Below are 25461 nucleotides of genomic sequence, written 5' to 3'. Positions count from 1 at the left end.
CCTTACTTAACCTCTTTATAAAGAGTTGTAAAATAGTTTTCGATTGCCTAAGAACACAACCCTGTTCTTCACACAGTATGTAAACTGACCCTTGTTTATCTATACTGTTTGTTTCAGGTGTTCGGGAAGGTAGCCATGGTGGACGGCACCCACATCAACAGGAACAACAACTTTCAGACCTTCCCTCAGGCCGTGCTGTTGCTCTTTAGGTCTGTAGGGGTCAGGGGGTCAGCATGAGGGGTCACAGGGGCAGAGTTCACCCAGACAATGTAGCATTGAAGCGCAAGACTAAACTTCTTTGCTATTTCGGTCCCGTAGCTACCACGTTGTAAGAGCATGAAGCGAACATGCACAGATACTACGTGTGAATTCTGCATTACTGCTCGTGCAACGTCATTCCTCTAAAGTTACCTTTAACAATGTTTTGACCCTTAAAGGGATAGTTCGGGAATTTAGCAATGAAGTCCAGCATAAAGGAAGTTATGCTAGCTGTATCCAAAGACTTCCAGTCTTTGTGCTAAGCTAGTTAGCATTGGCTTGCGAAACTATCTCAAATTTCATAAAAATGGTATCCACAAGTTAATCCGACTCTGGGGAAGTAGATAAAGGGCCTCATTGCCAAAATCCCAAACTATCCCTAAAAGTATTCATCAGGAGATGTGGTTGTGAAAAGATTACGGTAATGCTGACTAGGCTATCTTATGAGTGATGTTTTTGTCTCAGGTGTACCACAGGCAAGGTAAGGAGATATGTTGATGACATATGGTTGTGAAGGTTGTGCAAAGGTTATGCTGAGGTATCGTGACAAGTCATGTCTTGGTCTCAGGTGTGCCACGGGGGAGGCGTGGCAGGAGATCATGTTGGCGTGTGTGTCTGGAAAGCTGTGTGACCCAGAGTCCGACTACAACCCTGGAGAGGAGATGACCTGTGGAGCCAGCTTCGCCTACATCTACTTCATCAGCTTCTACATGCTCTGTGCCTTCCTGGTGCATAAATACACTTAGATACACACCATTCTGTACATACTGTACATACTTATACACTAGGCCTGCGCTGTATACCGTATATACCGTATACCGGGGTATTTGGAAACAGCCATGGGATAGTTTTTCAATATCGTCAAAACTATTTAACAGTAAATGTGAATATTTGTAGCTAAAGTTAATACCTGCAGTCAAATTGTGCAATACGTTAGGAGCTAAAGCAAATTGCGTTCCTCATTTCATCTGTCATGTTATTTTACATTATGAAGGTTACCGTAGTTCTCCAGAACAGTTGAGCCAGTCACGTGTTTGTAAATAGCACAACGGGAGAAAGAGAGCTGCTGAGTCCAAAGCATTCTATATCTAGCGGTGAGTCTCAGGTGTGTGGTGCACATGAGATAATGAAGTTACAGTTGTATGCAATTCACTACTAAATGTTTGCCATCAGATATCTTATAATGGCTTTCTACCAGGAGTCGAAGAGCTCTGGATGAGTTATCTTTACAGCTGCCATTTGTTCCCTGTGCTTCATATTAGCATTTCTCTGCTCCATATACACATTCTGCTCTTTCTTCAGAAAAGCAGGCATCGCAGCTTTGTTCATTTGCACAATTTCTCATTCACTTTCGCTTGTAAATGTCCACACTGACCGAAAATAACATTTGGTTATGCTTGCATAACTTTATGAGCTTAATTTTCCTATCTTTGCAATTAGTTTATGTTTGTTTTCACTCATTAGCATTTAGCTAACAGCATCTATGTGATTTCATTATTAGTTTGTGCTTATTTTGATAGCGTTCTGGTAATAGAGGCCCAATGGGCTCTTCTTGCGTTTTTAGCACCCCCTTGTGTGCTATGCCGGTAATACCATAAATCATGGGATGAGAGAAGGTTGGTATGAAGATATGAAAATCTGGAAAAAGCCCAAGCCTATTATACACTCAGCAGACACACACTCAAACACATACACACCAGCATACAGGCATACACTATCAATTCTCACAAATACGCTCACATAGATACAGGCCTATATTCCCACAATAACTGTAGCCTGTTCTGTTCTTCTAATCTAGATTATCAATTTGTTTGTGGCTGTCATCATGGACAACTTTGACTATCTGACTCGTGATTGGTCGATCCTGGGTCCTCACCACTTGGACGAGTTTAAGAGGATCTGGTCTGAGTATGACCCAGAGGCCAAGTAAGTGTGTTTTGTGTGTCTATTTAGTGCAAATATTTGGTTGTATTAACCTGTGTGAGATTATGTTTGAGATTAATTTCTGTCTGTTCTGTTGCAATAGTCTCTGAGTGTATGTTTATATCTTGCTCTCTCTCTCTCTCTCTGACACAGGGGCAGGATTAAACATCTGGACGTGGTCACTCTTCTCCGACGAATTCAGCCTCCTTTGGGCTTCGGCAAACTCTGTCCTCATAGAGTGGCCTGCAAGGTACACCATCTCTCTGGTCTCTCTCTCTCTCTCTCTCTCTTTCTCCTTTTCTCTGCTATGATATCCCTCTCTCTCGCTCTCTATTTTTCTCCCTCACTCTCTCTTGTAACTCTCTGTCTCTCTCTCTCTCAAATGTATCTGGCATGTGTTGATACCTATAAACAGCATGTAAGTAACTCTCCTTTTTCCTTCTCTCAGAGACTGGTGGCCATGAACATGCCTCTAAACAGCGACGGCACCGTGATGTTCAATGCTACCCTATTTGCATTAGTACGCACAGCCCTGAAGATCAAAACTGATGGTAGGAGACACACACACACACACATAGCACAACACCACAACAAATCAAATCAAATAAAATGTTATTTGTCACATACACATGGTTAGCAGATGTTAATGCGAGTGTAGCGAAATGCTTGTGCTTCTAGTTCCGACAATGCAGTAATTGTTACGGTGCGTGAATGAGGACCCAAAAGCGAATCAACTTAAACAGAGCTTCTTTAATTACCAAACATAGGTAGGCTCAGATGGACCGGCAGATTCCGACAGGACAGGACAAGGTTACAGCAAACATGACGACAGTCTGGTTCAGGCATGAATGACACAAACAAACAAGAATCCGACAAGGACAGGAGCAGAAACAGAGAGAGATATAGGGACCTAATCAGAGGGACAAAAGGGAACAGGTGGGGAACGGGGTGAATGGGTAGTTAGAGGAGACAAGGGACAGCTGGGGGAAAGCGGGGGAGAAAAGGTAACCTAACACGACCAGCAGAGGGAGACAGGGTGAAGGGAAAGGACAGAGACAAGACAACATGACAGTACCCCCCCACTCACCGAGCGCCTCCTGGCGCACTCGAGGAGGAAACCTGGCGGCCACGGAGGAAATCATCAATCAGCGCACGGTCCAGCACGTCCCGAGAGGGAACCCAACTCCTCTCCTCAGGACCGTACCCCTCCCAGTCAACTAGGTACTGATGACCACGGCCCCGAGGACGCATGTCCAAGATCTTACGGACCCTGTAGATAGGTGCGCCCTCGACAAGGATGGGGGGGGGGGGGGGGGGAAGACGAGCGGGGGCGCGAAGAACGGGCTTAACACAGGAGACATGGAAGACAGGGTGGACGCGACGAAGATATCGCGGAAGAAGAAGTCGCACTGCGACAGGATTAATGACCTGAGAGATACGGAATGGACCAATGAACCGCGGGGTCAACTTGCGAGAAGCCGTCTTAAGGGGAAGGTTCTGAGTGGAGAGCCAAACTCTCTGACCGCGACAATACCTAGGGCTCTTAGTTCTACGCTTATTAGCAGCTCTCACAGTCTGCGCCCTATAACGGCAAAGTGCAGACCTGACCCTCTTCCAGGTGCGCTCGCAACGTTGGACAAAAGCCTGAGCGGAGGGGACGCTGGACTCGGCGAACTGAGATGAGAACAACGGAGGCTGGTACCCGAGGCTACTCTGAAAAGGAGATAGCCCGGTCGCAGACGAAGGAAGCGAGTTGTGGGCGTATTCTGCCCAGGGGAGCTGTTCTGACCAAGACGCAGGGTTGCGAAAAGAAAGACTGCGTAAGATGCGACCAATAGTCTGATTGGCCCGTTCTGCTTGACCGTTAGACTGGGGGTGAAAGCCGGAAGAGAGACTGACGGAAGCCCCAATCAAACGGCAAAACTCCCTCCAAAATTGAGACGTGAATTGCGGACCTCTGTCCGAAACGACGTCTGACGGAAGGCCATGAATTCTGAAAACATTCTCGATGATGATTTGTGCCGTCTCTTTAGCAGAAGGAAGCTTAGCAAGGGGAATGAAATGAGCCGCCTTAGAGAACCTATCGACAACCGTAAGAATAACAGTCTTCCCCGCTGACGAAGGCAGTCCGGTGACAAAATCTAAGGCGATGTGAGACCACGGTCGAGAGGGAATAGGAAGCGGCCTGAGACGGCCGGCAGGAGGAGAGTTACCGGACTTAGTCTGCGCGCAGACCGAACAAGCAGCCACGAAACGACGCGTGTCATGCTCCCGGGTGGGCCACCAGAAACGCTGGCGAATGGAAGCAAGCGTACCCCGAACGCCAGGGTGGCCGGCTAACTTGGCAGAGTGAGCCCACTGAAGAACGGCCAGACGAGTAGGAACGGGAACGAAAAGAAGGTTCCTAGGACAAGCGCGCGGCGACGGAGTTTGAGTGAGTGCTTGCTTTACCTGCCTCTCAATTCCCCAGACAGTCAACCCGACAACACGCCCCTCAGGGAGAATCCCCTCGGGGTCAGTGGAGGCTACTGAAGAACTGAAGAGACGAGACAAAGCATCAGGCTTGGTGTTCTTAGAGCCCGGACGATAAGAAATCACGAACTCGAAACGAGCGAAAAACAGCGCCCAACGCGCCTGACGCGCATTAAGTCGTTTGGCAGAACGGATGTACTCAAGGTTCCTATGGTCAGTCCAAACGACAAAAGGAACGGTCGCCCCCTCCAACCACTGTCGCCATTCGCCTAGGGCTAACCGGATGGCGAGCAGTTCGCGGTTACCCACATCATAGTTACGTTCCGACGGCGACAGGCGATGAGAAAAATACGCGCATGGGTGGACCTTGTCGTCAGAGAGGGAGCGCTGAGAAAGGATGGCTCCCACTCCCACCTCTGACGCGTCAACCTCGACAACGAACTGTCTAGAGACGTCAGGTGTAACAAGGATAGGAGCGGATGTAAAACGATTCTTGAGGAGATCAAAAGCTCCCTGGGCGGAAACGGACCACTTAAAGCACGTCTTGACAGAAGTAAGGGCTGTGAGAGGAGCTGCCACCTGACCGAAATTACGGATGAAACGACGATAGAAGTTCGCGAAGCCGAGAAAGCGCTGCAGCTCGACGCGTGACTTAGGGACGGGCCAATCAATGACAGCTTGGACCTTAGCGGGATCCATCTTAATGCCTTCAGCGGAAATAACAGAACCGAGAAATGTGACGGAGGAGGCATGAAAAGTGCACTTCTCAGCCTTCACAAAAAGACAATTCTCTAAAAGGCGCTGGAGGACACGTCGAACGTGCTGAACATGAATCTGGAGTGACGGTGAAAAAATCAGGATATCGTCAAGGTAAACGAAAACAAAGATGTTCAGCATGTCTCTCAGGACATCATTGACTAATGCCTGAAAGACAGCTGGAGCGTTAGCGAGGCCGAAAGGAAGAACCCGGTATTCAAAGTGCCCTAACGGAGTGTTAAACGCCGTCTTCCACTCGTCCCCCTCCCTGATGCGCACGAGATGGTAAGCGTTACGAAGGTCCAACTTAGTGAAAAACCTGGCTCCCTGCAGGATCTTGAAGGCTGAAGACATAAGAGGAAGCGGATAACGATTCTTCACTGTTATGTCATTCAGCCCTCGATAATCTATGCAGGGGCGCAGAGACCCGTCCTTCTTCTTGACAAAAAAAAACCCCGCTCCGGCGGGAGAGGAGGAGGGGACTATGGTACCGGCGTCAAGAGCTACAGACAAATAATCTTCGAGAGCCTTACGTTCGGGAGCCGACAGAGAGTATAGTCTACCCCGGGGGGGGGTGGTTCCCGGAAGGAGATCAATACTACAATCATACGACCGGTGTGGAGGAAGAGAGGTGGCCCTGGACCGACTGAACACCGTGCGCAGATCGTGATATTCCTCCGGCACCCCTGTCAAATCACCAGGCTCCTCCTGTGAAGAAGAGACAGAGGAAACAGGAGGGATAGCAGACATTAAACATTTCACATGACAAGAGACGTTCCAGGAGAGGATAGAATTACTAGACCAATTAATGGAAGGATTATGACAAACTAGCCAGGGATGGCCCAAAACAACAGGTGTAAAAGGTGAACGAAAAATTAAAAAAGAAATGGTTTCACTATGATTACCAGAAACAGTGAGGGTTAAAGGTAGCGTCTCACGCTGAATCCTGGGGAGAGGACTACCATCCAGGGCGAACAAGGCCGTGGGCTCCTTTAACTGTCTGAGAGGAATGTCATGTTCCCGAGCCCAGGTCTCGTCCATAAAACAGCCCTCCGCCCCAGAGTCTATTAAGGCACTGCAGGAAGCTGACGAACCGGTCCAGCGTAGATGGACCGACAAGGTAGTGCAGGATCTTGAAGGAGAGACAGGAGTAGTAGCGCTCACCAGTAGCCCTCCGCTTACTGACGAGCTCTGGCCTTTTACTGGACATGAAGTGACAAAATGACCAGCGGAACCGCAATAGAGACAGAGGCGGTTGGTGATTCTCCGTTCCCTCTCCTCAGTCGAGATGCGGATACCTCCCAGCTGCATGGGCTCAGCACCCGAGCCGGCAGAGGAAGATGGTAGTGATGCGGAGAGGGAGGCGACGGAGAGCGCGAGCTCCTTTCCACGAGCTCGGTGACGAAGATCAACCCGTCGCTCAATGCGAATAGCGAGTTCAATCAAGGAATCCACGCTGGAAGGAACCTCCCGGGAGAGAATCTCATCCTTTACCTCTGCGCGGAAACCCTCCAGAAGACGAGCGAGCAAGGCCGGCTCGTTCCAGCCACTGGAGACAGCAAGAGTGCGAAACTCAATAGAGTAGTCTGTTATGGATCGATTGCCTTGACATAGGGAAGACAGGGCCCTGGAAGCCTCCTCCCCAAAAACAGATCGATCAAAAACCCGTATCATCTCCTCCTTAAAGTCTTGATACTGGTTAGTACACTCAGCCCTTGCCTCCCAGATTGCCGTGCCCCACTCACGAGCCCGTCCAATAAGGAGAGATATGACGTAGGCGACACGAGCAGTGCTCCTGGAGTAAGTGTTGGGCTGGAGAGAAAACACAATATCACACTGGGTGAGGAACGAGCGGCATTCAGTGGGCTCCCCAGAGTAACACGGCGGGTTATTGATTCTGGGCTCCGGAGATTCGAAAGCCCTGGAAGTGGCCGGTGGATCGAGGCGGAGATGGTGAACCTGTTCTGTGAGGTTGGAGACTTGGGTGGCCAGGGTCTCAACGGCATGTCGAGCAGCAGACAATTCCTGCTTGTGTCTGCCTAGCATCGCTCCCTGGATCTCGACGGCTGAGTGGAGAGGATCCGAAGTCGCTGGGTCCATTCTTGGTCGGATTCTTCTGTTACGGTGCGTGAATGAGGACCCAAAAGCGAATCAACTTAAACAGAGCTTCTTTAATTACCAAACATAGGTAGGCTCAGATGGACCGGCAGATTCCGACAGGACAGGACAAGGTTACAGCAAACATGACGACAGTCTGGTTCAGGCATGAATGACACAAACAAACAAGAATCCGACAAGGACAGGAGCAGAAACAGAGAGAGATATAGGGACCTAATCAGAGGGACAAAAGGGAACAGGTGGGGAACGGGGTGAATGGGTAGTTAGAGGAGACAAGGGACAGCTGGGGGAAAGCGGGGGAGAAAAGGTAACCTAACACGACCAGCAGAGGGAGACAGGGTGAAGGGAAAGGACAGAGACAAGACAACATGACAGTAATAACCAACAAGTAATCTAGCTAACAATTCCAAAACTACTACCTTATACACACAAGTGTAAAGGGATAAAGAATATGTACATAAAGATATATGAATGAGTGATGGTACAGAGCAGCATAGGCAAGATACAGTAGATGGTATTGAGTACAGTATATACATATGAGATGAGTATGTAAACAAAGTGGCATAGTTAAAGTGGCTAGTGATACATGTATTACATAAAGATGCAGTAGATGATATAGAGTACAGTATATACGTATACATATGAGATGAATAATGTAGGGTATGTAAACATTATATTAGGTAGCATTGTTTAAAGTGGCTAGTGATATATTTGACATCATTTCCCATCAATTCCCATTATTAAAGTGGCTGGAGTTGAGTCAGTGTGTTGGCAGCAGCCACTCAATGTTAGTGGTGACTGTTTAACAGTCTGATGGCCTTGAGATAGAAGCTGTTTTTCAGTCTCTCGGTCCCAGCTTTGATGCACCTGTACTGACCTCGCCTTCTGGATGATAGCGGGGTGAACAGGCAGTGGCTCAGGTGGTTGTTGTCCTTGATGATCTTTATGGCCTTCCTGTGACATCGGGTGGTGTAGGTGTCCTGGAGGGCAGGTAGTTGTGCAGACCTCACTACCCTCTGGAGAGCCTTACGGTTGTGGGCGGAGCAGTTGCCGTACCAGGCGGTGATACAGCCCGACAGGATGCTCTCGATTGTGCATCTGTAGAAGTTTGTGAGTGCTTTTGGTGACAAGCCGAATTTCTTCAGCCTCCTGAGGTTGAAGAGGCGCTGCTGCGCCTTCTTCACGATGCTGTCTGTGTGGGTGGACCAATTCAGTTTGTCTGTGATGTGTATGCTGAGGAACTTAAAACTTACTACCCTCTCCACTATTGTTCCATCGATGTGGATAGGGGGGTGTTCCCTCTGCTGTTTCCTGAAGTCCACAATCATCTCCTTAGTTTTGTTGACGTTGAGTGTGAGGTTATTTTCCTGACACCACACTCCGAGGGCCCTCACCTCCTCCCTGTAGGCCGTCTCGTTGTTGTTGGTAATCAAGCCTACCACTGTTGTGTCGTCCGCAAACTTGATGATTGAGTTGGAGGCGTGCGTGGCCATGCAGTCGTGGGTGAACAGGGAGTACAGGAGAGGACTCAGAACGCACCCTTGTGGGGCCCCAGTGTTGAGGATCAGCGGGGTGGAAATGTTGTTGCCTACCCTCACCACCTGGGGGCGGCCCGTCAGGAAGTCCAGTACCCAGTTGCACAGGGTGGGGTCGAGACCCAGGGTCTCGAGCTTGATGACGAGCTTGGAGGGCACTATTGTGTTAAATGCCGAGCTGTAATCGATGAACAGCATTCTCACATAGGTATTCCTCTTGTCCAGATGGGTTAGGGCAGTGTGCAGTGTGGTTGAGATTGCATTGTCTGTGGACCTATTTGGGCGGTAAGCAAATTGGAGTGGGTTTAGGGTGTCAGGTAGGGTGGAGGTGATATGGTCCTTGACTAGTCTCTCAAAGCACTTCATGATGACGGAAGTCATTTAGCTCAGTTACCTTAGCTTTCTTGGGAACAGGAACAATGGTGGCCCTCTTGAAGCATGTGGGAACAACAGACTGGGATAGGGATTGATTGAATATGTCCGTAAACACACCAGCCAGCTGGTCTGCGCATGCTCTGAGGGCGCGGCTGGGGATGCCGTCTGGGCCTGCAGCCTTGCGAGGGTTAACACGTTTAAATGTCTTACTCACCTCGGCTGCAGTGAAGGATAGTCCACATGTTTTGGTTGTATCATCTGTACAGTTTGTATTGATAGTGACAGGACATGTGTTGATTATCGGTGCTGTAGGTAATCTGGAGCAGGCCAACGAGGAGCTGAGAGCAGTCATCAAGAAGATCTGGAAGAGGACCAGTATGAAGCTACTGGACCAAGTGGTGCCCCCTGCTGGTGGTCAGTCAAAACACACTATCCTAGTAGCAACACACAAATTAGATCCCGGTAGCATATATAGACCCACACGCCCAACATCCCAGCACACTATCACACAGAAATATATTACACACACACATAATGCCTTATCATTGTAAATACACAACAAACTCCCCCTCGCACACATAATGCCTTCTCAACAAACTCCCCCTCTCACACATAATGCCTTATCATTGTAAATACACAACAAACTCCCCCTCGCACACATAATGCCTTCTCAACAAACTCCCGCTCTCACACATAATGCCTTCTCAATGTATATACACAACAAACTCCCCCTCGCACACATAATGCCTTCTCAATTTATGTACACAACAAACTCCCCCTCTCACACGTAATGCCTTCTCAATGTATATACACAACAAACTCCCCCTCTCACACGTAATGCCTTCTCAATGTATATACACAACAAACTCCCCCTCTCACACATAATGCCTTCTCAATGTATATATACAACAAACTCCCCCTCTCACACATAATGCCTTCTCAATGTATGTACACAACAAACTCCCCCTCTCACACATAGTAGCCTACACACACACACACTCTCTCTCACTCATGATTTCAGCTGTGCCCTGCTGTTTTCTGCTCTCATGTTCTCCGCAGTGTTTTTGATCTGTGTGTGTGTGTGTGTATCTACACTCTTTCTTTCCTGTTCCGGATACCACTGGAGGTTCCAGGGCGACTGTTACTGTGACTGTTAATGTGACTATTACTGTTACTGTGTGCTAGGCTTTGGGCTTGCATGGCCTCATAGTGGTAGATCACTGTTTGTCAGTGCATGCCGTACCTCTCCTACTAAACTCTCTTTCTCTCCATCTCTGTCTCTCTGTCTGTCCTTATCTCCCTCTGTCTTTCTCTCTCTGTCTCACTCTCTCTCTCTCCCTGTCTCACTCTCTCTCCCTGTCTCACTCTCTCTCTCGCTTTCTCTCTCCCTGTCTCACTCTCTCTCTGTCTCTCTCTCGCTTTCTCTCTCCCTGTCTCACTCTCTCTCTGTCTCTCTCTCGCTTTCTCTCTCCGTCTCACTCTCTCTCTCTCTGTCTCTCTCTCGCTTTCTCTCTCCGTCTCACTCTCTCTCTCTCTCTCTGTCTGTCTCTCTCTCGCTTTCTCTCTCTGTCTGTCTCTCTCTCGCTTTCTCTCTCTGTCTCTCTCTCGCTTTCTCTCTCCCTGTCTCACTCTCTCTCTGTCGCTTTTTCTCTGTATGTCATTATCTCTGTCTGTCTTTATCTCTGCCTGTCTGTCCGTCTCTCTCTCTCTCTCTCTCTCTCTCTCTCTCTCTCTCTCTCTCTCTCTCTCTCTCTCTCTCTCTCCGTTTGAGCTTTTCCACAGCTTCTGGTCCTTTCCTCTATACTGTATATCTGTGTATATAAAAAAAAAACGACTCTTAAGAACTTCAGAATATTCTGAAGCAGTTCTGTTTTAGGGTGGTGGCATGGAACTAGTGTTGCCTCATTTTTCCGAACTCTGTCCCCAACGTGCTTGTTTAAAGTGACACAGACCCCTGCTTCAGAATCATTCTCACTCACTCACTCACTCACTCACTCACACGCAGACTCATACACATTGTACTGTAAAATGCTCACTTTGATATACTCTTGCATACATCTTCTACATCTATTTTTACATTGCTCTCATATGTGTGCGCACACACGCACATGCTAACACATGCTACCACAAGCACACACAAATACACACTAACACTAACATACTCACATTTATACCTAGTTCTGCTTGCTTGCATGTGCTCAGTAGAGTCTAACTGCGTATTGTGCTCCTTAACACCCCAAATCCCTCTACTGGAGTGGATCTCAACTGTTTGAATACATTCCCAGGGCTGCCTCTTTTTAGTCATATCATAAATCAACTTTAAAAAAACAGCTTGGCGCATTAACTCCTATTTAAATGAAGTGCCTTGCTTTACTTAGTCAATTGCTCATAATAACCCGTATGAATGGTACTATTTTAACCTGCAGAATCAAGAAAGTAGATTCTGGAGGGGTCCTGTGCCTCCGTGGTCCTGCCTGTGCCCTGTCTGCTATGTCTGCCCTCTCTTTCTGCCTCCTAGGCTGGGCAGGGGGTTATTAATAGAAGTGATAGTTTAGAAGATGTCAATAGGCCTAATAGAAATCTTATAATTCTTAGGAATTACAGGATCTCTATGGGAGGCCCAGCATTTAACTAGCATCGAACCATAGTTCAGCTAAGGTTTCGGTTTAATTTGAGGTGTACCAGTGAGGTATACCAGTTCTGTTTTAGGGTGGTGGCATGGAACTACAGTTGCCTCTTCTCTCCGACCTCTGTCCCCAGGCCTGAAAGATGTAATTGAGGATCTAGATTCTATTATTGAATTATCATTGAGTTATTATTGAATTATTATTGAGTTATTATCGAGTTATTTCTGAGTTACTATTGAGTTATTATCGAGTTATTTCTGAGTTATTTCTGAGTTATTTCTGAGTTATTATTGAGTTATTGTAGTCTTTGACCTACAGAGGCGGCTTCAGATACAGTAAAAACACCATCAACATGGATGTATATGAATGATACAGGTGATATGAGATTTCAGTGCATGAAGGTCCAGTACAGCACAGGGATCTAGGGAATAGTGTCTTATCATTTAAAGGATAACCTCATGGTTAGGGTCCAGAATCTGAGGGGAGCGGCCGGGGCGTGGGGAAGCGAAATGAGCATGGGCCTCCCAGAATGCTGTGCAGTGACCTCCTGTCTGACACAGGAAGCGTTTGTGTGGTCTGTTCACCTAGATGATGAGGTAACCGTGGGGAAGTTCTATGCCACCTTCCTGATACAGGACTACTTTAGGAAATTCAAGAAACGTAAAGAGGAGGGCCTGGTAGGGGTGCACGCCTCCCAGAACAACACAGCCATCGCTCTACAGGTGAGTATCGGTGTGTGTGTACTGTTTGTGTGTGTGCGAGTGAGCATTTGCGTTTGTGCATGTGTGCGTTTGTGTACGTGCGTGCGTTTGTGTGTGTGTGTATGCATGCGTATGTGTGTTTGAGAGAGAGCAAGCGTCTACAAAATGTGCGAAGAACTGTGTGAAGAGAAAGTGTGTGCCTGAAACACCGAGAATCTGTGTGCTAATGTTGTGATTTATGATTCAGCAGGTCATTCATGATCAAACCTATTGGTGTACAGTATGACCAATGTATGTCTCTTTCTGAGAGGCATGTGTCTTCATCTCTATGTTAATGTTGACAATGGTATGTGTGCGTATCTGGCAACATCCCAAAAGGTTCCCTATTCCCTCTATCGTGCACTACCATGGCTCTGGTCACTATGTAGGGAATAGGATGCCATTTGGGACGCAACCATTTCTGTCCAATCACCATCGTCATCCAATGTTTTCACGTGTCTATCACCCATCAGCTCATGAAGCTCTCACTCACAGCAGCTTTTTTCTGTTTCCTTGACCGTTAGCTTCAAGCCATTCATTTATTTTCTGTTTCCGTCACCGTTAGCTTCAAGCCGTGAGGGTTTTTTCTGTTTCCGTCACCGTTAGCTTCAAGCCGTGAGGGTTTTTTCTGTTTCCTTCACCGTTAGCTTCAAGCCATTCATTTATTTTTCTGTTTCCTTCACCGTTAGCTTCAAGCCATGAGGGTTTTTTCTGTTTCCGTCACCGTTAGCTTCAAGCCATGAGGGTTTTTTCTGTTTCCTTCACCGTTAGCTTCAAGCCGTGAGGGTTTTTCTGTTTCCTTCACCGTTAGCTTCAAGCCGTGAGGGTTTTTCTGTTTCCTTCACCGTTAGCTTCAAGCCGTGAGGGTTTTTTCTGTTTCCTTCACCGTTAGCTTCAAGCCATGAGGGTTTTTCTGTTTCCTTCACCGTTAGCTTCAAGCCATGAGGGTTTTTCTGTTTCCGTCACCGTTAGCTTCAAGCCGTGAGGGTTTTTTCTGTTTCCGTCACCGTTAGCTTCAAGCCATTCATTTATTTTCTGTTTCCGTCACCGTTAGCTTCAAGCCATGAGGGTTTTTCTGTTTCCGTCACCGTTAGCTTCAAGCCATGAGGGTTTTTCTGTTTCCGTCACCGTTAGCTTCAAGCCATGAGGGTTTTTTCTGTTTCCGTCACCGTTAGCTTCAAGCCATGAGGGTTTTTCTGTTTCCGTCACCGTTAGCTTCAAGCCATGAGGGTTTTTCTGTTTCTGTCACCGTTAGCTTCAAGCCATGAGGGTTTTTTCTGTTTCCTTCACCGTTAGCTTCAAGCCATGAGGGTTTTTCTGTTTCCGTCACCGTTAGCTTCAAGCCATGAGGGTTTTTCTGTTTCCGTCACCGTTAGCTTCAAGCCATGACGTTTTTTCTGTTTCCGTCACCGTTAGCTTCAAGCCATGAGGGTTTTTTCTGTTTCCGTCACCGTTAGCTTCAAGCCGTGAGGGTTTTTTCTGTTTCCGTCACCATTAGCTTCAAGCCGTGAGGGTTTTTTCTGTTTCCTTGACCGTTAGCTTCAAGCCATTCATTTATTTTTCTGTTTCCTTCACCGTTAGCTTCAAGCCATGAGGGTTTTTTCTGTTTCCGTCACCGTTAGCTTCAAGCCATGAGGGTTTTTTCTGTTTCCTTCACCGTTAGCTTCAAGCCGTGAGGGTTTTTTCTGTTTCCTTCACCGTTAGCTTCAAGCCATTCATTTATTTTTCTGTTTCCGTCACCGTTAGCTTCAAGCCATGAGGTTTTTTCTGTTTCCGTCACCGTTAGCTTCAAGCCATGAGGGTTTTTTCTGTTTCCGTCACCGTTAGCTTCAAGCCATGAGGTTTTACCGTTTAGCTATTCCTCTCAATATCTCCTCATATCCCTCATATTCCTATATATACTTTTCCTCGTTGAAATTGACCTATAGTAAGTAAAGTACAGTATATGCCTATTGTAATAACTGTAATACTGAGTAGTTGCAATTTTTTCTACACTGCCAAATATGTAACCAAAATGTCTCACATAACCAAGCGAGCACCCTTTGGTGAGGGAGAGCTGTATCACACAGTCAGAATAATGTCATGTCATAGGAGACACACGAAGGGCAGGGCACATTAATTAAGGGGAGCACATTTTGTTTGTCTCTTATAAATGTTCTCATCTCTCACAGTCTGTCTAGCACCGTCCTATATGGGCGTCTGTAAACTTCAGGTTTTGCGTGAGAGCCAGCAAAGGGCAGCTGTGTGTGCGTCTGTGTGTGTCTGCGTGTGTGTTTTTGATCATGTTTGTGTGTGTGTGTGTGTGTGTGTGTGTGTGTGTGTGTGTGTGTGTGTGTGTGAAGAGCCTCTTTGCCTGAAAGAGAACCCCCCCTACCAGCCCTTAGCCCCTCCCTCTATTGTCATGGTTACAGGCTGGCCTTCGCACGCTACATGATATCGGGCCTGAAATTCGACGAGCGATATCATGTGACCTGCAAGATGACGAGCTAGTAGACTTTATTCCAGAGGAGGACGAGGAGATTTATAGGGTAACTTGTTCAATTCATCTGCCTGAGGGGGTAAATGTATGGCACATATATTTATTTTGTCTTGCTGGAATGGATTGGTTGGGGAAATGGAATATTAGGGTAATGGTAGTCTATAATGCCCCACATCAATGTCCCTATTGGAGGTATACACTGTACACAGCAGACATAGACATACACAGTCTGTAATATGACATTTTATTTGTATAGCGCAGCGCCTTGCATCTACAGGCCAAAATCGCAATGCTCTAAACTCAGTCACAAAGGTGGACTGGACATCGTTGCATAGATCAGACCTGTAGGTGTAGGAAAAGGACAATGTACTATGTTAATCTCAGAGGAAGTAAGCCATTTGGTGTTCTTCTGTTTTTCTTTTTTCAGTTGATATGAAAAAAAAGCAATTATATTGCCTCCATTTTGCTCACATATACCATGAACCATTGAACCAGCTTCTGAACTTATTTTCTGCCCATACAATGATTTCTGAAAGGAAAGCAAATCAACAATCACAACAATTCAACCCAGTTTGCACATAAGTAGCGTTGCATATTCATCCTCCGTGTTGAACAGAAAGTAGTCTCTGACCGTTTGACCTTGAGTCTTCTTCCACAGCGCAACGGCGGCCTGTTCGGTAACCACGTCAACCACGTGAACGGGGACCACCACCGGCGCTCATCGAGTCACCAAACCAACGCCACCCAGCGGCCCCTGCAAGTACAGCCGCCTCCACACTACGCCCACATGGAGCAGCCGGTGGGGCGTCTCTGCCGGGCCAATGCCATGTCCCACCCTAACCACCACCATCGCCACCACCACCACAACTCCTCCTACGGCAAGTCGCCCAAGTCCACCAACATCAACTTGAACAATGCCAACGTGTCCAGTCTGCCCAACGGAGGAGGGCACCACCACCGCTACTACGAGCACGCTCCGCCCCCCGCCAACGGTTACCCTGGACACCGTGGCGGCCCCTACTACCCCGACTACGACAAGCCACCTCCTCGTGGCACGCCCGAAGGACAAAGGTGACCACACACTGACCATCAGCCATCTCTCTCTCTGGCCGTGAAATGAAATGGGTGACGAGTCATGTGTTGTTGAATGGGATTGATTACTTATAGTAAGAGAGAATGGGGAAACGTCTGTGGCTTGAAGCTTCATGTCCTATACACTTCAAATGCCACAATAGTTTAGAAACTATAATGTCTAACCTAAACTCTTCCGTTCCTCCTTGTCAATTCACCTGAGCGACTCTCTGAGTCCCTCGTAGTCATACAGCTGTCTACGTGTGTATGATGATGTCAACACTAAGAGTTGTTGTACAATACAACAAACCTGGGATATAAATTAGCATGCAGGGTAAGCATGCGGCTACCATTAGCCATAAGGCCATTCTGTGTATCTATCATTACAGATTGCCAAAGGCAGGACCTAGCCTCTCCTTATCAAACGTTTTCCTTGTCACTGACCTATAGCTCGTACCCTCTCAGACCCTCCCTTAAACTGACCAATCCCAGCTTCTTCATTCCATATAAGTGGCTAACGACACACATTTTATATTTCTTCAGGCTACCATCACACAAGCAGTCCATACATCTCCCTGGAGCACCCCAGGGTTGGGTTCAACGTCCATTTCAATTCTTATAATTTCAGAAAATGTTGCCCCCCCCCAAACATTGGTACACACATCTGTCACCCCTCTGTCTTCCTTCTTCAATTATACATATATAAGAATGCATGTATATGTTTCATATACTGTATGATATATATGTGACTCTCTCCTCCTTTTCTTCTACCTAACCAAATGCTTTCTCTCAACCATCTCTCTGCTTTCTTGGACAGAAGGCGCTACTATGAGACCTATGTTAGGTACTGTATGTTACTTTCCTAGGTATGTCTAGAGCCGTATGTGTCCACCATGACAAAGGGGAACTTTTCATTTGAATTCCGTTTTTTGCGGCCAGTTTGTGACTGACTGCATCCCTTCTAAGGTTGCAAAATGCCTGTAACTGGTTCTGGCAATATTCCAACCGGGATTTCTGGAAAACCTCTGAGTTTTGGGGAAGGTACTGGAATTTTGCAACCCTGCTCAGTTAGTGCTGAGTGTTCTAGTCAGTCATCCCTCTCCCTGTCTCTGCACCACCACCTGTCTGTGGAGTAGTATCTCTTGACCCAGTGTTCTGTTGTTTGACAGAGAAAGGAGAGGCCTGATTGGCCAGCACACTGCCTAGCCCTAGACCAGTCTTGCTGTGTGCATGTGTCTGCTAGGAAGAGAGCACTGCTAAAAGAGAATTGAACTGAAGTGCTTGCCTTGGAGGAACTCGGATGCTCAAACCACATGGATATGTATGGAAACTTACCTTACTCACCCTAGCTCTGATACTTCCTAAGAGGCCAACAACGACCAGTATAAAAACCCTCAGAAATGTCTTTCAATAAAGGGTCAGTTCACCCAAATTACAAAATTATACTTGTTTCCTTATCCTGTAAGCAGTCTATGGACAAACCAAAGCATAGATTGCTGTTCTCCCTTGTTCATAGACTGCTTGCAGGGTAAGGAAACCAAAATGTAATTTTGTAATTTGGGTCAACTATCCCTTTAAGTAAACCATGGCTGAGATGGGTAATAAGGAAATGTTTTGATACATTTGATTGAAGACTTCCCAAATGAACGTAAAGGAAACCATAGTTTTCCTTTGACAAAATAAGTGTTAGTGAACACTGAGGGATGCTCTTCGATACTATATGCTATGTCCACTGGTCTACTGCTTTTACTGTCTATGTCCCTGTTGTCATGATGAGGCTGCGGTGGTGGATGATGAGGGCGTTGGTTCTGTTGCATCGCTGCCCCCTGGAGGCTGGAGGTTTGCGTCTGCATGGCAGTGCATGGCCCTGTTCCCCCACGACCCCCCTCGCAGTCCAACACCACCAGTAGAGGCTAGTGAAGGGAGGACCGCTCATAGTAATGTCTGGAACCGGTACCATTCTATTCATTCCATTCGAGCCATTACAATGAGCCCATCCTCCGATTTGAAAGTGACACCAGCCTCCACTGGGCACCACCCCTCCTCTGACCTCTGAACCCTGACTCCTCACCCCTCCTAGGTCCCACGTGGGAGACGTCCGTCACCCGACCATCCGGCGGGAGGAGGAGTTTGACGATGACAGGTACTCAGCAGAGTACTATAGCGGGGAGGAGTTCTACGAGGACGACAGCATGTTGTCAGGAGACAGGTAAAGTAACACTCCACCTGTATAGCCTCACAGAAATACATGTCTTATCTTATATATTGTTTATACACTATAAATACAAAAGTGTGTGGACACTCCTTCAAATTATTGGATTTGGCTATTTCAGCCTCACCCGTTGCTGACAGGTGTATAAAATTGAGCACACAGCCATGCAATCTTCATAGACAATCATTGGCAGTAGAATGACCTGTACTGAAGAGCTCAGTGACTTTCAATGTGGAACCGCCATAGGATGCAACCTTTCCAACAAGTCAGTTCGTCAAATTTCTGCCGTGCTAAGGCTGTTCCGGTCAACTGTAATGGCAGTTATTGTGATGTGGAAACGTCTAGGACACAACAACGGCTCAGCGCGAAGTGGTAGGCCACACAAGCTCACAGAACGGGACTGTCGAGTGCTGAAGTACGTAGCGCGTAAAAGTCGTCTTTCCCTGATTGCAACACTTACTACCGAGTTCCAAATCGCCTCTGGAAGCACCGTCAGCACAAGAACTGTTCATCGGGAGCTTCATGAAATGGGCTTCCATGGCCGAGCAGCCGCAAATAAGCCTAAGATCACCATGTGTCAGCTGGAGTGGTGTAAAGCCCACCGCCATTGTACTCTGGAGCTGTGGAAACGCGTTCTCTGGAGTGATGAATCATGCTCTACCAACTGGTAGTCTGACGGACAAATCTGGGTTTGGCAGATTCCAGGAGAACGCTACCTGCCCGAATGCTTAGTGCCAACTGTAAAGTCTGGTGAAGGAGGAATAATGGTCTGGGGCTGTTTTTCAACAGTTTGGGTAAGGCCCTTTCGTGTTTCATCATGGCAATGTCCCCATGCATAAAGCGAGGTCCATACAGAAATGTTTTGTTGAGATTGGTGAGAAAGAACCTGACTGGCCTGCACAGAGCCCTGACCTCAACCCCATCAAACACCTTTGGGATGAATTAGAACACCGACTGTGAGCCAGGCCTAATCGTCCAACATTAGTGCCCGACCTCACTAATGCTCTTGTGGCTGAATGGAAGCAAGTCCCCGTATCCAACATCTAGTGGAAAGCCTTCCCAGAAGCGTAGAGGCTCTTATAGCAGCAAAGGGCGGACCAACTCCATATTAATGCCCATGATTTTGGAATGAGATGTTCGACAAGCAGGTGTCTACCTACTTTTGGTCATGTAGTGTACCTCACAATTTGTTCTCTTCTGCTAGAGCAGGGGTCTCAAACTAGCGGCCCGCAAGCCAGATGTGGACCTGAAGCCTATTAAATCTGGCCCGCTATATTTTTTTTAAGTAGCTAGTTCACCTCCAACACCCTATCCTTGGCTTCCAGGAGATCCTATAAAGAATACCTGGACAGGTACCAGAACAGTGATACGGAGTATGAGACTCCTAGAGGCTACCACCACCCCGACAGTTACTATGACGACGATGAGCAGCCCCTCTACCAAGATGGAAGGAGGTCGCCTAAGAGACGGATGCTTCCTGCCACGCCTCAAGGTAACGCCCCTCCTCTCTACCCAGAAATGCTTCTGATGCTTGTCATCAAATACACTGTTACTGAGGTTAGATAAAAGCTAGTAGTTATTCACACACACACATGCACAGTTTTTTACTCTTTCATTAAACTGCCTTGCCGCTGACTTGGTACTGTATAATTTTAAAGACACCTTCATGACATTGTGTTTGTTTGTGAATGTGTGTTGATGCCCTTTAGTTGCATGTCGTCATTGTTTCCTGCATGAGTAGTTTAGTATCACTAGTTTCATCCTCCTGTCCTGTCCACCTATCCGCCACACACCCAGGTCACCGGAGGCCCTCCTTCAACTTTGAGTGTCTAAGAAGGCAAGGCAGTCAGGACGAGCTGCCACACCAACGCACTGCACTACCACTGCACCTAATGCAGCACCAGGTAACACACACACTTCTCACAGTGCACTGCTGTACAACTGCATGGAATGTACCACCAGGTAACACGTACAGTAGACAGCTCTGCGTCTGCACCGAATGCACCTCCATGTAGTTCACACACATTCATATTACTAGTGCACTATGTTGGTTGAATTGATTCACCAACGCAGTGCTTCACCAGGGGTTCTAGACCAGTGTGTTTGTTACTTTCCGTCCGTCCCTTCCTCTACAGGTGATGGCTGTAGCAGGGCTGGACTCCAGCAGAGCCCACCGTCTCTCCCCCACCCGCTCCACCCGCTCCTGGGCCACTCCCCCCGCCACTCCGGCCAGTAAGGAACAGTCGCCCTACTACACGCCCCTCATCAGGGTCGATCTCCCCGGACGCAGGTATATAAAAGACTCCTTCATTGTTCTGTCTGTTCGTCTGATGAAGACTACAGATTGGTTTTAGTAATGTGAGACCCTTATTTTGTGACTAATGTGGGACTTTTATTTTTAATATATCTGTTATTTTGGCACTTAACAAAATAAAATGACAAAATTACACATTGGTTTTCTAACATTGTAAGCAGTCTATGGACAAGGTATGACAGCAATTCATTCTTTGGGTTAGTTTTCCTGGCACTGTTTCCACATGCTGACGTTTTAGCATTTGTGGCACAAATCCCATTCAAGTAATAGGGCCGATATTAGTATCTTTCATGCATCATGTACAAAAATGCTTGTCCATAGACAGTTTACAGGGAAAGGAAACCAATATGTCATTTTGTCAGTTGGGTGAACTATCCCTTTAAGATAAGAGATGAAGAGGTGCTAAAGCGAGGAGCAGAACCGGAACGAGGAGCGGAACCCTCTCTCTTTGGAAGTTACGGGCTGAACATTCCTTCCCTTTTCCGAAATTCGAAAGATGCTAATACCTGCAAAAACGTTATTTTGAGATATTGGGACCATAAGGTTATATCTGCAAAAAGATGATTCTGAGATAAATGGCTTTAAAGTTCCGAACCCTCATTGGTTTTAATGTGGTTAGTCATTTTTATATTGCATTATTTTGAGCTTAAACAGCGCGTACTGGGGTATTTCGAGTTCTACATATCAAATCAAATCACATTTTATTTGTCACATGCACCGAATACAATAGATGTAGTAGACCTACCCTGAAATGCTTACTGACAAGCCCTAACCAACAAAAAAAGTGAGTTAGAAAATATTTGCTAAAAGAATAAACTAAAGTAATAAAAGAAAGTGACATAATAAAATAACAGTAACGAGGCTATAGACAGGGGGAACCGGTACAGAGTCAGTGTGCGGGGGTACAGGTTAGTTGAGGTCATTTGTACATGTAGGTAGGGGTGAAGTGACTATGCATAGATAATAAACAGTGAGTAGTAGCAGTGTAAAAAAGAGGGTCAATGCAAATAGCCATATAAGTAGAGAACATTGAACAGAACAAGGCTATGTCAATAACTACATTTTGACAAAAATGCAGATAGAACCTAATAGTCCCAAGCTCTCGATTTGACCAAATATCCAGTGAAAAACCCAAACACCGAAACTACTTCTGTTCGCTATATCACGCATCCCATTCCTTCACGACAGAATCTTAAAACGATTCGTCTTGGAATGGTTGCAGGTGCCACGCTCACTTTGATTATTTTGTTCATAAGAAAGTTGTGTAGAACTCTGATAATAACCATCGAGTTACTATGTTCATTCAATCATTCTCATCCTTCACCTTTCCTCCATTGCACTCCAAGAGTGTCTGAATCTCTTCTTCTTCTCTTCAGGGAGAGTGCCTCCAGCAGCCAGGTGTCTGTGAGGAAGAGTTCGTGGTACACAGACGACCCAGAGTACTCCCAGAGGACCTACTCCCCCGTCCACCTCCAGCTGCCCCCAGAGTACCGACAGCATTACCACCAGAAGAGAGGCAGCGCTACCAGCCTGGTGGAGGCGGTGAGGCAGGGGAGGGCAGGGAAGGGGAGGGTGGGTGGGTTGGTGTCTAGGGGCCAGTTGCACCAGTCGGTCGTAAGTGTGTCTGGGCATAATCCACCTGGGCATAATCCCTTTTATGAGCTACGCCTGGGTGTAGATTCTACACCTTGTAGGGGGCAGGGCCCCGCTTGCATAAAACATATTAAGTGTTTCCCTTAAGGGTTTAGCTTAAGGAATCATTTTCCCTTACCTAAGGGAATTGTTTAAGGGCGTTGCATCGAGCCCCTCAAATATTTCCTTATCTAAGTGCATACTTAATTAAGGTGTTTTTCCTGGCATGTATGGCAAAAAAGTATCTGGTTACCATTGAGACGGCCTGATTCACTGACTAAATCTCTCTTCATTTTGTGAGATAGCAAATTAGAACTTCTACAATCAAGACAGGATAACCAAATTGCTTCAGAAGATAACGTTTTTTGTAGTTCCTTTTTTTCAACTTGTTTATATTGCTTTCTAGTACGACAAGCTAGCTTCAGAGTAGCTATAGCTAACGAGCCAGCTAGCTTCAAGTAAAATAACATTTCATTTGTCACATATACGTGTTTAGCAGATGTTATTGCGGGTGTAGCGAAATGCTTGTGCTTCAAGCTCCGACAGTGCAGTGATATCTAACAAGTAATATCTAACAGTTTCACAACATATACCCAAAATACACATAAATCTAAGTAAGGAATGGATTAAGAATATATACACATATATGTCAGAGCGGCATTGGACTAAGATATAGTGGCATAGTATAGAGTACAGTATATACAGTCGTGGCCAAAAGTTTTGAGAATGACACAAATATGAATTTTAACAAAGTCTGCTGCCTCAGTTTGTATGATGGCAATTTGCATATACTCCAGAATGTTATGAAGAGTGATCAGATGAATTGCAATTAATTGCAAAGTCCCTCTTTTCCATGCAAATGAACTGAATCGCAAAAAAAAAACATTTCCACTGCATTTCAGCCACAAAAGGACCAGATGACATCATGTCAGTGATTCTCTCGTTAACACAGGTGTGAGTGTTGACGAGGACAAGGCTGGAGATCACTCTGTCATGCTGATTGAGTTCGAATAACAGACTGGAAGCTTCAAAAGGAGGGTGGTGCTTGGAATCATTGTTCTTCCTCTGTCAACCATGGTTACCAGCAAGCGCCAGAACCGTCTCCTAAAGTTGATTCAGCTGCGGGATCGAGGCACCACCAGTTCAGAGCTTGCTCAGGAATGGCAGCAGACAGGTGTGAGTGCATCTACACGCACAGTGAGGCAAAGACTTTTGGAGGATGGCCTGGTGTCAAGAAGGGCAGCAAAGAAGCCACTTCTCTCCAGGGAAAACATCAGGGACAGACTGATATTCTGTAAAAGGTACACGGATTGGACTGCTGAGGACTGGGGTAAAGTCATTTTCTCTGATGAATCCCCTTTCCGATTGTTTGGGGCATCCGGAAAAAAGCTTGTCCGGAGAAGAAAAGGTGAGTGCTACCATCAGTCCTGTGTCATGCCAACTGTAAAGCATCCTGAGACCATTCATGTGTGGGGTTGCTTCTCAGCCAAGGGAGTGGGTTCACTCACAATTTTGCCTAAGAACACAGCCATGAATAAAGAATGGTACCAACACATCCTCCGAGAGCAACTTCTCCCAACATCCAGGAACAGTTTGGTGACGAACAATGCATTTACCAGCATGATGGAGCACCTTGCCATAAGGCAAAAGTGATAATTAAGTGGCTTGGGGAACAAAACATCAATATTTTGGGTCCATGGCCAGGAACCTCCCCAGACCTTAATCCCATTGAGAACTTGTGGTCAATCCTCAAGAGGCGGGTGGACAAACAAAAACCCACTTATTCTGACAAACTCCAAGCATTGATTATGCAAGAATGGGCTGCCATCAGTCAGGATTTGGCCCAGAAGTTAATTGACAGCACGCCAGGGTGGATTGCAGAGGTCTTGAAAAAGAAGTGTCAACACTGCAAATATTGACTCTTTGCATCAACTTCATGTAATTGTCAATAAAAGCCTTTGACATGCATTATGAAATGCTTTGACAAACATTATGAAATGCTTGTAATTATACTTCAGTATTCCATAGTAACATCTGACAATAATATCTAAAGACACTGAAGCAGCAGACTTTGTGGAAATTAATATTTGTGTCCTTCTAAAAAAAATGGCCACGACAGTACATATGAGATGGGTTATGCAATATTTACACACAATTAAAGTACAGTTTACACATATGATATGAGTAATGCAAGATACGGAGACATTATTAAAGTGGCTAGTGTTTCCTAATCAATGTCTATAGGCAGCAGCCTCTGATATGCTGGAGATGCCTGTTTAACAGTCAGTGGTGTAGTATAGAATACAATACAGTATATACATATGAAATCGGTGATGTAATATGTAAACACAATTTAAAGTGAATAAGATACCATAGAATAGTGTGGAGTGCAGTTCATACAGTGGGGAGAACAAGTATTTGATACACTGCCGATTTTGCAGGTTTTCTTACTTACAAAGCATGTAGAGGTCTGTAATTTTTATCATAGGTACACTTCAACTGTGAGAGACGGAATCTAAAACAAACATCCAGAAAATCACATTGTATGATTTTTAAGTAATTAATTAGCATTTTATTGCATGACATAAGTATTTGATACATCAGAAAAGCAGAACTTAATATTTGGTACAGAAACCTTTGTTTGCAATTACAGAGATCATACGTTTCCTGTAGTTCTTGACCAGGTTTGCAAACACTGCAGCGGGGATTTTGGCCCACTCCTCCATACAGACCTTCTCCAGATCCTTCAGGTTTTGGGGCTGTCGCTGGGCAATACGGACTTTCAGCTCCCTCCAAAGATTTTCTATTGGGTTCAGGTCTGGAGACTGGCTAGGCCACTCCAGGACATTGAGATGCTTCTTATGGAGCCACTCCTTAGTTGCCCTGGCTGTGTGTTTCGGGTCATTGTCATGCTGGAAGACCCAGCCACGACCCATCTTCAATGCTCTT

The 25461-nt window shown here is 46.4% G+C and overlaps 1 protein-coding gene across 1 annotated transcript in view; it reads left to right on the top strand.

Moving 5' to 3' along the window:
- LOC100135991 (calcium channel, voltage-dependent, L type, alpha 1D subunit, a) overlaps nt 1-25461 on the top strand; it is a gene marked incomplete at its 5' end in the record, with an annotated part of 126943 nt that overhangs the window by 97807 nt on the left and 3675 nt on the right. The window contains 14 exon segments of the mRNA NM_001124328.1: nt 118-209; nt 827-986; nt 2057-2184; nt 2335-2431; nt 2630-2732; nt 9750-9851; nt 12653-12786; nt 15216-15332; nt 15942-16354; nt 18435-18563; nt 19892-20058; nt 20364-20470; nt 20702-20856; nt 22257-22422. Of these exon segments, the coding sequence (NP_001117800.1) occupies nt 118-209; nt 827-986; nt 2057-2184; nt 2335-2431; nt 2630-2732; nt 9750-9851; nt 12653-12786; nt 15216-15332; nt 15942-16354; nt 18435-18563; nt 19892-20058; nt 20364-20470; nt 20702-20856; nt 22257-22422 (2070 nt within the window).

This window comes from Oncorhynchus mykiss, chromosome 7 (genome assembly GCF_013265735.2).
Source record: "Oncorhynchus mykiss isolate Arlee chromosome 7, USDA_OmykA_1.1, whole genome shotgun sequence".
Lineage (NCBI taxonomy): Eukaryota > Metazoa > Chordata > Actinopteri > Salmoniformes > Salmonidae > Oncorhynchus > Oncorhynchus mykiss.
This window is presented reverse-complemented; position numbering and strand designations above follow the sequence as displayed.